Consider the following 15237-nt stretch of genomic DNA (forward strand, 5'->3'; position numbering starts at 1 on the left):
TATGGTATGGGAGTCTGCAGATCATAGGGATCAAAGGCCTTGGACACACCTGGGGGGGGGGGGTTTCTCCATGACAATGGAAGGAGAAGAGAATGGAGGATTACCTGGATTTTTTCAAGGGATCGGCTTTAGTGAGCTTTGGTCTGCACAGGGTTCCACGAGTGAGTGCACCACACCAGTATATGGCCCTTCACAGAACATACTTCTGGGTGGGGGTGGGGGTTGGAGTGAACGTCATCTGACTGGCAGGGGCTGCTCAACCAATGAGAGAGGCTTCCCCACCCATCCAGGCTCCCCCCTTTCTCCCCCTCCCCATTACTTACTCCCTTAAAGCAACAATCATTACAAGAACAGAGTGTTCTCTCTGCTTTGAACCTGACGAAGCTCGAACAATCTCCTTCTCTCTCTCTCTTCCCTGCCCCCTGGCATTATTTACTCCCTTAAAGCAACAATCATTACAAGAGCAGAGTGTTCTCTCTGCCTTGAACCTGCTGAAGCTTGAACAATCTCCTTCTCTCTCTCCTCCACCTCCGCATCACTTCCTTCCTTAAAGCAACAAAGAACACAGCATTCTCCCTGCTGTGTTGCGATCAATTGAAGCGTCAAAGCTTCAAAATTAAGGCTCCTAAATGTGTTGTTTTGATTCATGGGAATCTCAGTAACTTCAGGAGTGTGCATTTCGGAAACAAGTCTCATTGACCACAATGGGAGTTACTTCTGAGTAGAAGCACTTATATTTGTGCTAGGAAAGGCAGGGACAGGAAACAAAAGGATAGGAAACCAGCCCCCTTTCTAACCCGATGCTGTGCAGGATCGGATTGAAGGTGGAAGTATTTACTTCCGAATGGCAATAAAGCAAACAATGGAGAGTCGCAGCTTTGAGAAAGTGCTTTACAGCCTTTAGGGAATTAGTGCTGTAAACTGTGCTATTTCAATGGGGGGGGGGGATCTCTGTAAATTCTGATGTGCACATTCAGGGGACAAGCCTCATTGACCACAATGGGAGTTACTTCTGAGCAGATGTTAATGGGTTTGTGCAGGGATGGGAAACACACAGGAAACACCCCTTGAGCGGGGTCACAGTGAAAGGCACACCCCTGGGCTAGCATACCTGAGGTAAATGTGGGGTTTGTGGCACACAACAGCTATACCGCAGAGAACCCAACTTAAGGAAAAGAATCGGACTTTAAGCAGTCTCAGGAAATCTGGTTTTTCCATAATAAACTCGGGGGTGGCTGCTGGATGGTGACAACGTCATGTGTCCCTAATGACTTCCAAATGCAGCCAGCTCAGAGTAAATCGCTCATGGAGACACCCTTGGGCACACCTAAAACTGCTCATTGGATCTTGCACAATATCAGCTATTAATGGTATTGAGAAGAAAGTGATTGTCTGGGCCTTTTGAGATGGCACTTTGCCAACTGTACTCTAAAGCAAGCACATGGATAAATATGAGCTTTCAGAATCTGTAAATAGTTGCTTTCTTAGAATTGCTCAATAGCTGTTTTGAATCATGTCCTTAGGTAAACATCTCTTGAAAACGTTTCAGAGTGTTGCTAGGCATTGGGAGGTAAAGTAAAAATCCAAGCTGTCTTCACACTGAAAACAATATATTAGAAGGACAATCCTATACATGTTTATTCAGAAGTAAGTCCCATTGAGTTTGGTGGGGCTTTCTCCTGGGTAAATGGATATAGGATTGCAACCTTAGTCTTACAGACATCCATTCTCACTGCTATTTTGTCTAGCAAATATATTACTCTCTGGAGAAAACTTGGTTCAGCTTTCATAGAAAGTAATATGTTCTCCGCCTTGTCCCTTTCATGTACATCAATGTGATATAATACTAATATATTTTATTTTATTTGCATTAAAGGTACTTTCAGGGTCAGAATGGGGCAATTTGTTACTCTGGGAAGGGGGCCTCATAAAAGTGGAACTTTGTCGACCTGGCCATAGAAATTGTCACAATGGCCCAGTTAATCAGTTGGTTCTGGATGAAGGAGAGGTGGTCACTGTCGGATCAGATGGATACATCAGGGTGAGTGTTTTCTTAAGAACAGATGTAATGAGTGTACAAAGAACCAACATATTGAGTGTACCCATGCTTAATCATGTTTAAGGATAGCATTTACTATTCTATATGTTGAATTGTACTCACCATGACCACTGTTTGATAATAATGTCCGCTAGAGGAATATATTTCATTTACCTGGTACCTGAGAGTTAATAAGATTGATGGCGAGTGTTTGTGGAGAGGGTATTTTACAATGGGGGTGCCAGCACAGGAAAAGCCCTTTCTCCAATTGCTATCTGCCGAGGTGAGGCAGCCTGGAGTAGGTGTATGTATTCTCTGCTCTCCTGTCTCTGTAAAGTTCTTTTGATAATACTTTTTTTCCCTTCTAATTTGGATGGGAAGCATGTGATTGAGGTTTCTGACCAAGCCCCCAGGGGAGGGTTTTTTTTCCCCATGAGGCCTAACCTCTCAGGAGCACTACCAAGGCATTTGAACTGGGTCCTAGAAGTGTAGGAGATGCTACATAAAGGGGCTAGAGTAACCTCCAGCTCCATCACATCCTTTCCCTTAGGTTTTCTCATTTTCTATATTTTCACCATATTTGCTAAAAATGCTTTGCTTTTGGCAGTAATAAAGAATCTTCTTTTCTCTTCCAAACTCTATAAAGGTTTGGGATTTTGAAACAATAGACACAGCTGATGTTGTGGATGACACTGGAGTGATGGAGATGGAACAAATGAATGAACTTTTAGTTGGCAAAAATGTCAATCTGAGCTGTATGATGAAAATTCATGAACGCGGAGAACCGTATTGGTATGCTCAGGTAAGAGTTGTTTTCATCTCTCTCTAATGTATAGAGGATTTTCTCAAGGACAGCAGGATGTGATCAATATATACCCCTGATTCAGTAGTATCCTGAATCACTCCATTCTTTTCCATGTATAGGATGTGATGATGTCACAGTGGCACTTGCTACAGAGTGAGGCCACTGTGTAGCATGCTAGCGTCAGCTGAAGTCTTTCTGGATCTTGACCCTATGGTGTGATAGCATCACAAAAATCTCCTGTCTAATCAGGTCTGGTTAGATGAACAGACAAGGTTCTGTGGCACACGTGTTCCTTGCCACTCTTCATATAGCACTGCAGCCCCAAGCAAGGTGTAGCTGCAGGTCTGTGTTATGCAACAGTTAAGAGTTGTGTTTCTTAAACGGCCTTACCAGGATATGTATTAATTATGCAAGAATTGTAAGGTGGGTCTCATCTCTGGGTTTTAAACCAGGATTGCTTAGGTAGAAATAGGCTAGTTCCCATATATATTAAGAAACTTGTCTTCCTGCCACCCAGTCCTTGCAGTAGTTCTGGACTTTTTTTTTTTTTAAGGTTTCCTTTTTAGAAATAAGGAGATAACAAATTAACAGATAAAGATATATACTGTGCTTCTAAAGATTAAAAGTAGACAGCCCATCTGAAGCATGGGGGAGGTGCTGAGTGAGCATTCAGTTAGCTGGTATGTTTGTCCATTCCATTGTGAAGCCTGGAGGGGTTTCGGCTCAGCCCATGGCTGAGGGCCTCTCTGTGAGCTGTCTTTTATACTGTGCGTTGTATCCAGTAGTGTCATCCCATGAGTGCAAAGCTGCTTCTTGCAGAAACCCTGTTTCATTCTTGCACAAGCCTCAGGCCCAATACTGTGATTCTGTTTACACAAGTGGCTGTGCAAGCCGTTGCACAAGCACTTCATTACACTAGGGGCGCTGTGCCTCCACCTATTCTGTTGTGCCCCTGCTGATTCCGTTCCGCAAGCGAGGCCCACCACTTGTGCAACGGAGACTTGGTGCTTCCAGGAGCAGCCAGAAACATTCGTTTCTGCAGTGGGGCAGGTTGGCAGAGCCTGACTTGTCCTGACCCAGAAACGAGTGTTTCCGTCGTTTCTGGGCTTCCTATAGGAAACATTAAATCTCCATTGCACAAGCAGTGGGTCCCGCTTGCGCAACAGAAGCAGCGGGAGGGGCCGCTTGCACAATGGCACCGTTGCTAGCAGAATATGCAGTTGCTAGTGGAACAACGCTTTGACTTTTTCTACTAGTGTTAAATTGGATACAACCCTTTGTCTTTGCTCTTCGGGCCAAATGACACATGATGCTAAATGTGTCACGGCAAGTACTTAATCTTTTAAAAATTATAAACAGCTGGTGGGCAGGTGATCAAGTTTGGGACTGTGGCATGTGGGGAAGGATTAACCCTTTCCTCCCCTACCTCACTCCTGACAAAAAAGTGCCCCCTGGAAGCTGCTATTGGCCCCAGAAGGGAAGCTCGCATTAATGCCAAATGAGGTTTCCCTCGGGGCTAACAGGAGCTTTGGGGGAGAGGGTGATTTTTGTCAGGATCACAGTGGAGGATGAAAGGGCTAGGCCCTTCTCATGTCATAGTCCCAGTCCTGACTGGGCCTCCTTGCACCTGTTTATAATTTTTTGAAAGATTCACAGTACTTGCAGTGATGCGTTTAGTGCCATGTGTAGTTTTGCCCTTAGTTGTGCTTAGGTTCAGATGAAGTCAGTGAGACAAGGTAGTTGTTGATTTCCATGGAAAAGGGCAGCTAACTTTCTCTGAATTGGAGCCAGTGTCTTTAGGATAGGGAAATACATATTATTTGAAATAATAACCAGGTGTTAAATGTTCTCTTCTTTAGGATTTCAATGGAGCCATCTGGAAGCTTGATCTGAGTTTCACAAATGTTGTAAGTTTTACCTTGTATTCTCTTTCCCTGGTTTTCCCCCATCATTCCTGAATTATACCCGATTTATACTCGATGGATGAATAGAGGCTAATGTTGTATATTTAAAGTTGTTTAGTGCCAATGGTTTATATGAGTTTAAAATGATAGCTTCTAAATGTTAACAGTTATAGTGATTTTACATGCCTCACTTGGTCTTTTAGGGTACAATCCTATGCATGCTTAGACAGAAAAGAGTCCTGCAACTCAAGCATTCCCCAGCCAGCCATGCTGGCTGGGGAATGCTGGGAGTTGTAGAACTTCTTTCTGTTTAAACAAGCATATAATTGCACCCTTAATCTTTTTAGTAATATCAAAAAAAATAGGGGCAAATAATACAGGATGAAAAAAATGGGGGTAGGTATGCCAGATTTTAAATTGTATTATCAAGCTAGCGCAATATGATAGGCCATGGAATGGACTGAAAAAAGAAACAAAATTGAGGATCTATATAGAACAAAAGTATTGTACCATGAACTAATTGGGAAATCCAATAACGCTTGATGATGGGATACACACACATACACACACACACACACGTATACACACACACACACACACACAAATACATGTCTGGAAAACTGGTAATAATGTTTTTTTATGTGCAAACATACGTGAGAATTGTTATAAGGTTATGTCCAGATGGTACATAACGCCAGAGAAAGGTTACGAAGATAAAAATAAATTTAGGGTGCAATCCTATGCATATTTAGACTGAAAAAAGTCCTACAACTCCCAGCATTCTCCAGCCAGCATGAGTCAACTGTTGAAAGCTACTTCCATATTGGGTGGTTGTGTGACAAGGCCAAAAAAGATTGGTCTCAGATTAAGAATATAATAGAGAAAATTTGAAAAGTACAACTAGATTTAGAACCTGATTTATTTCGGTTGACAAATACATAAAGAAGAGTCAATACAGCAAATTAGGCCGCAGTCCTATACACACTTATCTGGGAGTAAGTCTCATTGAACTCAATAGGGTTTACTTACGAGTAGACATGTATAGAATAGTACTGCTAATATCTTATATGGTTGTAGCAACAAGAATACTGAAAGGCATTTTGTGTAGTAGCACAAAATACTGAAAAGTTCAAATCCCAGTAATAACAGAATGGGAGACAAAAATGTATGAAAACGTAGTGATGGCCAAGATTGCAAGCTATATAAGAGTAAAGAAGGGAGACAAATGGAGAGAGCAATCCTATGGCCGCTAGTCAGCAGCTAGACAGCCATGGGATATCTGGTTTTCCAGGAACCGACCGCAGAGCCCGCGCTCCAAGGTCAGTTCCTGGAGAACTGACCTTCCCCCCTTCCGCGCTGCAGCCCCATGCTCCGTACTCCAAAGAGGAGTGTGGAGCGGCCAAAATGGAGCATTCTGGGGGGCGTTCGGAAGGCAGAAATGCTGGTATGACACATCCTATGTATCATCCAGCACCCTCCTCCCCCACTCCGTCTTCCCATGGCTAGACAGCTGAAATTGGCTGTCTAGCCACAAATGCAGGGCAGGAGAAGCACGGAGGGAATGATCCCCTCCATGCCTCTCCTGCCCTATATTGGATAGGTGGTCACCTCTGAGTTTGGAGGTGGCCGCCTGTCCCCATAGGATTGCGCTCTTAATAGATTTGCACACAACTGGAGCTTATTCATTGACTATTTCAACAGTAGAGCACATTCATCAGGAGATCTGTGATTGGATCTCCCACCAACTTTTTCTTTTCCTAAAAGCAGCTTTGGGCCCCCCAATTTGGACTGAAGTGGTGGGATTAACATATGATTTCCCCTCCAAGGCTAATAGCTACATGGGGCAAATTGCATTAAGGAATCAAAGTGGAGGGAAAGGGTTAACCCCCTCCCTGCTCTATTGCTCTGATCCAAATCAGGCCCTTCCTTGGCTGTTTTTAGGAAAAGAAAAAGATGGTGGGAGAGGTGATCACACAGATCTCCCACATCACTTTAGGGGATCCCATATATTTCTTCCTTGTAAATACAAAGTATTCTGATATAGATCTTTTAGGAAAGATCCTTGATTTTGCATTAGTATATTTAGTCTCATTCCAGTCTTTACATTTCCCCCTTAGATCGAAGATTAGGCATCCCAGTTTGAATGCCCTTCATATTTCAGGGATCTGATTTTCAATGGGACTTTAATGATATATAACTTTAGGTAGCACTGCTCATACAATAATTGAATCTTAGAATTGGAAGGGACATCAAAGGTCAGCTAGTCCAACCCCCTGCCTATGCAAGAAATCAGCTGCTACAACAACCCTGATAGATGGCCATCCAGTGTCTGCTTAAACAACTCTAATGAAGGAGAGTCCACATAGCTTAAAAAAAATACTTTTACAAATATCCCTCTGAAGAACTCTTTGTTTTTATGTTTTCTATGGTAGACTCATGATCCAGAATGCCTCTTTACTTTTCATTCTGGAAAGATAGAAGCCGTATGTGTCTCTCCAGTCACATATATCATGGCCACCACCGCTCTTGACCGTAAGTGCATCTCTTTCCTTTGGATTCCTGCCGTTGGTCCTCCTCCCCCTAGTTTTAAAGGTTAAGATTTGTTATATTAAGTATTCAGGGGGATCATCCATTGATCATTTACAGTGATCATTTACAGGGGTATAGTTTCATTTTTTCAGTGTCCCATGTTTTTGGCCAGTTTATATACAAACTCAGTAGAAATGTGCTTTTTCATAAACCATTTGACATCCAAATCTCTGCAATTCTGAAACAATATTTTATGTTTTGCTCTACAATGTACTATGTAGGGAACAACTAATGTGCTTATCACATTTATTTATCTTTGCAAAAATGTTCCTGTTTTGAATGGTAATACCAATACATTTGACAAGAGAGTGTTACTCAGTAAGTTTTGGATGATTTTTAGGAATCTAATAATAATTTCTATAGCATTCTAAAGGGAAAAGGGTTTGGCAGCCATTGATCTTCATAACAAACTTGTGTGCTAGGTTATTATAACTCTCATTTTGCTTATGGGAAATTGCTCTGAAAGATAGTGTGTTGGACCCAAAAGTTCCCTTCTATGAATGAAAAGAATCTTCTTCCAGTGGAAGGACCCCTTCCATAGGAGGAAGAGACCCTTTGGATCCAGTCCAGTATCTTCTGGAAAGACATCCAGTTGGCTTGTAGATGAATTTAGATATTAACCCAGGTTTCCCAAAGCCAACACTCAAAGCAGTCGCCCAGCTCTCTGCACAAGCTGTCTCTTGCTTGAAGGTATTTTTTAAAAGTTCCAAAGCTACAAAACAGCCAGAGCAGGTTCTTATAAGAACCGGGGGGGGGGGGGGGAGAGAAGAAATGTGAGTCAATTTTCATTCTGATGTGGCAAAACCTGTTGCTTCCATTTTACAAAGCAATGGAGATAGGTCCTTCCTCTTTTCCTGATCACCTGTTAACTGTCTAACACAGGTTCAGTGCGTATCTATGATTTCATTGGTAAGGTGCAGTTGACTGAGATGAAGTTTAAACAGGGAGGAACAGCACTGACCTGGGCACCAAAGGTGGTAAGTAGTAATAGATGGGACTGAGGAGCACATGGGTGGAGCTCAGCTGGTATAATGGTATAATGTGACAATGGCTAATTGTAGTGCCTCTCTTGGATGATGGAGCATAAGGATTCAGGAACCGGTTACCCAGATTCTTCTCCATTTCTCTTCATTCCACTTTCACACACCCTGCCCCAGTTTCCTTCCTAGTCCCTTAGAGATAGGGCCTTCCTTAGTGTCCAGGTATAGCAGCATCTTATCACTTAAATTTACCCAGATTTTTCGCAGAGTGGTCTGGATAAATTTGCATTCTTTCCAAGGAAGTGAGGATAGAGTCTGTAGAAGAAAGGCATAATTGCTGACGACCCACTGCATTATAAGCAGGTATTCCAGTTCTTCCTATGTTGAACAATACAGGTTATTTCTCTTATTTCTTTGTCTTCTTCAGAGATTCAAGCATCTCTAGTCATGGTGCCATCCACTAGGAAGGAATGGGCAACCTGTGGCCCTCAGATTTGTTGTACTTCAGCTCCCATCAGCTGCTCTTAACATGGCCAATGTCAGGGATAATGGAAGTTGTAGTCCAACAGAGGGCCAGAGGTTGCCCACCCCGGCCTGGAGAAATAGGCTGTGCTGCCTGTGGGTGGAATGGTTGTCCTTGGTTTTACCTTTCCTTTTTAGTTGGTAAGGGTGGAAATCATGTGCTGGTATTGCCCAGGAGCAAGGGAAGGTTTTTAATCTTGTTTTGGTTTTGTAGGTTCTCCTGTTCATTATTTGGGAAAGATGTCACTTTTCTGTTTTATGGAACTTGCTTTTGTGTCCTGCCCTGAATCTTCTAGTTGGGTTAGGATAAAAATAGTTTATTTATTTATTTATTTATTGCATTTATACCCCGCCTTTCTCCCTCTCGCAAGGAACTCAAGGCGGCTTACATTATCCTCCTCCTCACCGTTGTATCCTCACAACAACAACCCTGTGAGGTAGGTTGGGCTGAGAGTCTGTGACTGGCCCAAAGTCACCCAGTGAGCTTCCATGGCCAAGTGGGGACTAGAACCCGGATCTCCCGGCTCCCAGTCCGTCACTCTCACCACTACACTACACTGGCTCTCAAAAAATAGTATTTTGGTACTGGCATTTGAGAACAACGTGTCAGCCACAATGCATGTGAATTATTCTCAGTATATGCAAACAATACAGACTTTGCTTTGATTTATGAGATGATGTATAAGACATGGTTTAATCTGGCTCTTTACCAGTGTGTTATGTTAATAGAAACTATTTTCTCTGTCAAAGGCGAATCCCAACGGAGGTGTAATTGCTGCAGGGTTTCAAGATGGCGTGGTTCGCATTATTGAACTTTATAATCCTAAGGGACTCCCTGTTGTTGCTGGACGGGAGACTGTAGTGGATGCAGCCTTGCGTCTGAAGCAGGCTTTCAAGCCTCATACCAGTGTAGTTACAGCATTGGCCTACGAGCATAACGGGGAAGTGCTTGCCACAGGGGTATGTTCTGACTTTTTGAATGAATGCTTGTAAATAGGCCGTGTGCATTGTCAAAAGAAAATGCAGGTTTATTCATGAAAGCAGCACCAGGATCTGGAAACCTCTGGGCAGCCCCAGTGGTGCTCTTGAACCCAGTCCAAATTAATTCAGGGCTGGAGACAGACTCCAGGCATTCCAGAGCTCAGCCTGAAATTAATTTGTAGAAGGCAAATGGGCAAAATCTCTGTTTTATCCTGGAGTTGGCTGGTAACACTAGGTGCAGCTGATGAAGTTGGCTTTTGCCTAGGAAGCTTCATTAAAAAAAAAATGATGGTGGTGGTATGGGACTCTGTGTGTTGTTTGCTGTAATTGGCTAGCATTCCTGTGGAATGTGTGGCTTTGGGAATTTTCCTGTTTCTTATTTTTCAGAGCAGAGATAAAACTGTTTTCTTCTTCACTGTTGAAGACAAATATGAGCCAATTGGGTTCATTAATGTACCGGGGCCTGTGCAGGCATTGCAGTGGTCGCCACCTTCTCACGTGAGTAGATAGTGTTTCTTGTAGGATGTGTATCTCATGCTTTTTGCCATATACCATGATACATAGATCTAAATACCTAAACGATATATTATAAGTGATCTGGGGGAACATTTTAATAGTAAAAAGTATAAACGTTGTCCCAATGTGCACCTCTTTCCACTTACTTACATTGCATCTCATCTGCCCCTCATGGCCTGGAGAGATCAATCTGTTTTGGATTTCTCCATCATTAATAATTTGGAGTCAACCTCTGTCAGGCCTCAGTTGGGGTTGGGTTCCAGGCCATCCAGGTCCTAGGGGAGCTAGATTTCAATCCAAGGTCCCATCTACACGAGACTTTTACTCTGGGGCGACTGCAAGTTTTGGTCCTTTGGGACAGACAACATAGTTGCCACTTTGGAGCCATCCGTTGCTTTCTCCCGGAAAATGTGGATTTCCAAAGAGGTGTTTTGCTGCAATGTTTTTCATTCGCTGCGGGTTTCCCCGCAGTTGCGAGCCATGTGTCCTTTCCCCAAACCAACTTCACATTTTGCAGTGGGTGTGTTGTAGGCGTGCGTAGTGCTTACGTCACTCTGTGATGCCCCTTTACTCCCCCCATCCCTTCACAGCTGCCCAGCTACAGAGGCACAGAGAGGCGTTTTCATTAATTTAATCACACTTTCACACATTTCTGCACCTTCATATCTTCTCAACGGTTGCTTTTGGACTCAGTGCCCAAGGGCCGGGGGGGGGGGGGAGTGTCTTGGGGGAGGACCAACTTTGCTCCAGCCACCATTTTGGAGTGATGAGTAGGCACATACTGCTCACGCTTGTGGGTGCGAACCATCGTGAGAGTCTCAGGCTGGGGAACTGAGAAACAGATGGCGTGGAAATGAAGGAGCACAGAACGCCCACTTTTTACCTAACGAGGGACATAAAGACACAGCAGAACCCCTAAAATACAAAACAGCCACTGAACTGTTGCACCCCACACTCACGGGACTGCACAGCTGCACATTAAAGAATAATGGCCAAAAAAGGGCACGGCGGAGTCTGTTAGGGAAGCCCGCCATAAATCGCAAGTGTATCCCAGCAGAAGCTAATTCGAAGCTGAAATGCTGCGCAGTTGTGACAGGGTGAAGGGTGAAAGTGGTGCCATGTAGACGGGGCCCAAGTGGATTGGAGGGATGGGCAGGGACCCAAACAGGCAGGGGTAAGTTCCAGAACAGGCAAATGAGGGTCAGAGGAACTGGAAGCAGTTGTGTAGTCGGACTAAGCAAGGTCCAGGGCAGCAAACATACTTTCAGAAGCAGGTGCTTCGTCAAAGTCATAGAGAGGTCATGATCCAAGCGACCCATTAGGAAAAGGGAGCAGTAGCTAGAGATAGTCCAATAATTGCTTGGATTGAGGAACATGCTCTGAGGCTCCTTGGGGTCAGCTGATAATGCTCAGACAGGCTGGTGCTGACCCCTAGATGGTGCCCTTGAACCACAGAGCTCAGTCTGCCAGGCTTGCTGTGGAACAAGAGCACATGCAGGAGGAAAGGTGCTGGAGCCTAACTGCAGCACACCCTGGTTCAAGACCTCCCAGGCTCCTTTCAACCCCAAACTTGTCTCCCTGTTAACCTCTGACTCTTGATCATTGATGAGTAAGTTAAATAGTACCGGTCCTAGTTTAGATTCTTGGAGGACTCCACTGCTTTCTTCCCTCCATTGTGAAAACTGTCTATTTCTGTCTTCTGTTCCCTGTTTCTTAGGGCACAATCCTATGCATGTGAGGCAGAAAAAAAGTCCTACAACTCCCAGCATTTCCCAGCCAGCCATGCTAGCTGGGGAATGCTGGGAGTTGTAGGACTTTTTTTCTGTCTAAACATGCATAGGATTGAAGCCTTAACCACTTACCTAATTGGCTACATAGTCCCTAGCAGGACCTCTTAGCTCATGACTGCAGATCTTTCAGAAAACATTTGACTAAGGGCACAATCCTATGGAGATGGCCGTAAGCCTCCAAAATCGGAAGCTTATGGCCATCCAATTCAGAGTGGGAGGAGCGGCGGAGGCAATCTTTGCCTCCATGCTCTTCTCGCTCTGCATTTCGGCTAGACAGGCTTTTTTGCCCATCTAGCTAAGGAAGCAGGGCAGGGGAGGGAAGGATGCTGGGGAGGCCAGAGGATTCCTCATAAGCTGGCCTCCCCAGTCCTCTCCCCTTCCCACCCATGGGAACGCCCTCCTTCCCTTCCCTCTGAGGTTGCTTTTGTGACCTCGGAGAGGTAGTCAACGTAGTTCTCTCCATGCCGGCTGGGAGGGGGGTGGGACTGGGAGCTTGGGCTCCTGGGTCCAAGGTCAGAGAGCTGACTCCAACCTCGGAGGAATCTGAACTCTCCTATGGCCTTCCAGATGCTGTCTAGGAGCCAGAGGATTGCTCTCTAAGCCACTCACCCAAGATTCTTCAAGAAGACTTAGTCAAAACTTGTTATGTGTTTCGGATTCTGAAATCCAAGTGTATAATGTCTACTGGATCACCCCTGTCTATGGGCAGGATCCAGTGGGGTACTTACACCTCCACCAGTTCTTTTGAGCCCTGCCGATTCCCTTCCACAATTGGCACCCACTGCTTGCAGAGTGGAGATTTAGTGCTTCTGGGGGCAACCTGAAATGAGCAAAACACTCATTTCTGGAACAGAGCTGGCCAGCGGAGCTCGCATAAGTGAGCTCCACCACCTTGTCCCAATCCAAAAATGAGCGTTTCTGCTTGTCTGGGGGCTTCCTGTAGGAAGCACTAAATCTCTGTGGCATAAGTGTCCCACTTGCTCAATGAAATTGGCAAGATCCACCACTTGTGGAAGAGTATCAGTGGAGTGCAAATGAATTGGCAGGGGCATAATCACCCCATTGGGTGCTGTCCCCTGAGTTTATGATTATGTCTGTTCTGAACTGTTTTTTTTTTGTTTGAATATATTTTGGAGAAATATTAATTTTTATGCTCTTGACCTAAGTGATTCCAGAAAGAGGGAGGTTAGGCATAACCATCCTAACCCCCTTAGACAGCAGTGCAATGGAATTAGGATGCAGCGGAGGCACTGGCAAGGAGTAAGCATCCGCCCTGGAGGCTGGGTCCAAAGCCCTTCCATTCCCCCGCAAGAGGAGCCCCAGTTAGGCCCCTCAGTGATGCCAGCCTGGGGCTTGCAGACCTAATTTCCCCCCACTGGTTTCAGCAGAGGGGAAATTCTGAAAGAATAAGGCTGTCTCTACAGAAATGGAAAATCCCGCAGCCCTACCGGAGCATTTTGCTTCTGTTTCTGTGGCGCGATTAGAATTAGCTCCTTTAGAACAGTGGTCCCCAACCTTTTTGGCGCCAGGGTTCGGTCCAATTTTTCCACTGGGAGGGACTGGGGGAGGGGATTCCGCTGGCGGACTTCCGGCTGCTGGGACACACATGGCGTCTGCTATGCGGACGCTATTTGCATCCCTATTCTTTGCAGTAATTGGCTATGTAAAGATTTACATAGCCTATTACTTGTAGAACAGGGATGCAAATGCCGTCCGCGTAGCGGACACCATTTGCGTCCCAGCGGCCGGAAGTCTGCCAGCGGCTGGAGCTGGCCGGCAGCTCCGCAGACTCGCCACGGAGTGGAGCCAGCCGGGGCTGGCGAGGATTCCAGGGTAGGGGAGGGATGGATCGCCTCCTCCCCTGCGGACCCCCGCGGACCCAGGGTTTTTTTTTCGCACACCCGTGCGGCCCGGTTGCTGACAGGCCATGGACCAGTACCGGTCCGCGGCCCGGGGGTTGGGGACCCCTGCTTTAGACGACAAACGTGACATGGAATTGAAAACAGCGCCATCTTGTGGTGGAATTATCACAGTATCGGAAACGGCGAGGGTGTGTGTGTTATATTCCAACATCTTTTTAAAGGCAGGATAACTGGGGGAAAACACAGGAGACGTTCTGGAGGTTGACGACGTCATGTAAAGGACCTGTAAACTTCTGTGAGTGGCCAATCATGAGCACATGATAAATGCCTCACGTAAAATGGCCTAAGATCCCCCAGGCTGAAAACCCCAGTAAAGCTGCTCCCGCCTGCACCTCCTTCCCTGGTTGATGTGTGCTGGCTGAGTTTTGGGCGATCTGCTGCTTGGCTCCTTGCAACCCCAATTAGGATTGCTCTCTAAGCATCTTGCTAAAACAATTTTCAGCTGATTAGATCTATGTATACATTGAGCTCATGGGGTGCCTTGACTTCTGAAGAAGGGGGAAGGTCTAAATAATAATGATAGCATGATTTAAGTTTTTTGTTATAGGCTCTGGTCTGTTTTTCTCTTTCACCATCAAGATCCAGTGCCATGCACAGGCCTGATGCTTTTCTTTCATGTTCTGGCCTGCAGCCACAGAGCAAGCTGCTTATCCTCTGTGAGAACGGCATTGCCGTCCAGGTTCCAGCTCCAAACCCTGGGGATTACGAAGAGGCACCTACCTATAAAATCAAAGACCTTCCAACAGAGTACTTCCGTTTCTGGAGCATAAAATCTCGCATTTTGGTAAAGTACCACAATATAAAGAAGGAAATTAAATTCATAGTACTTAAATACTCCAAAGTACAAAATGCTGAACTCACTAGTTCAGCCTTCCCCATCCTGATGCCTTCCAGAACTATTGGACTGCAACACTGATCGTCCTCAGCTAGGATGGCCAATGGCTGGAAGTGAGTCTCCAGCTAAGCCATATATAAAAGTGGTAGCAAGACATAACTTATTCACAATTTTGTGTAATAGGTTATGGATTTATTTTTTATACATTCTCAGATTCAAAAAGAGAGACATATGTATAACATAAACCACAATAATGGAGTTATACACAGAATTAACGGGCAGAATCCAATGGGATACTTCTGCCTCTGCTAATTCTCTTCTGCTCCACCAATTCCCTTGCTCAAGCTGCCCCCAC

General features: G+C 45.0%; 1 protein-coding gene across 1 annotated transcript in view; it reads left to right on the forward strand.

Annotated features, from left to right (window-relative positions):
* CFAP44 (cilia and flagella associated protein 44) overlaps positions 1 to 15237 on the forward strand; it is an 86027-nt gene that overhangs the window by 21753 nt on the left and 49037 nt on the right. Inside the window, exons 9-16 of the mRNA XM_084843124.1 lie at positions 1877 to 2041; positions 2685 to 2840; positions 4703 to 4750; positions 7180 to 7279; positions 8219 to 8313; positions 9589 to 9798; positions 10207 to 10317; positions 14679 to 14831. Of these exons, the coding sequence (XP_084699250.1) occupies positions 1877 to 2041; positions 2685 to 2840; positions 4703 to 4750; positions 7180 to 7279; positions 8219 to 8313; positions 9589 to 9798; positions 10207 to 10317; positions 14679 to 14831 (1038 nt within the window). The remainder of the gene's footprint in view (positions 1 to 1876; positions 2042 to 2684; positions 2841 to 4702; positions 4751 to 7179; positions 7280 to 8218; positions 8314 to 9588; positions 9799 to 10206; positions 10318 to 14678; positions 14832 to 15237) is intronic.

This window comes from Heloderma suspectum, chromosome 3 (assembly GCF_057233095.1).
Source record: "Heloderma suspectum isolate Gila_16-S chromosome 3, 16-S_ref, whole genome shotgun sequence".
Lineage (NCBI taxonomy): Eukaryota > Metazoa > Chordata > Lepidosauria > Squamata > Helodermatidae > Heloderma > Heloderma suspectum.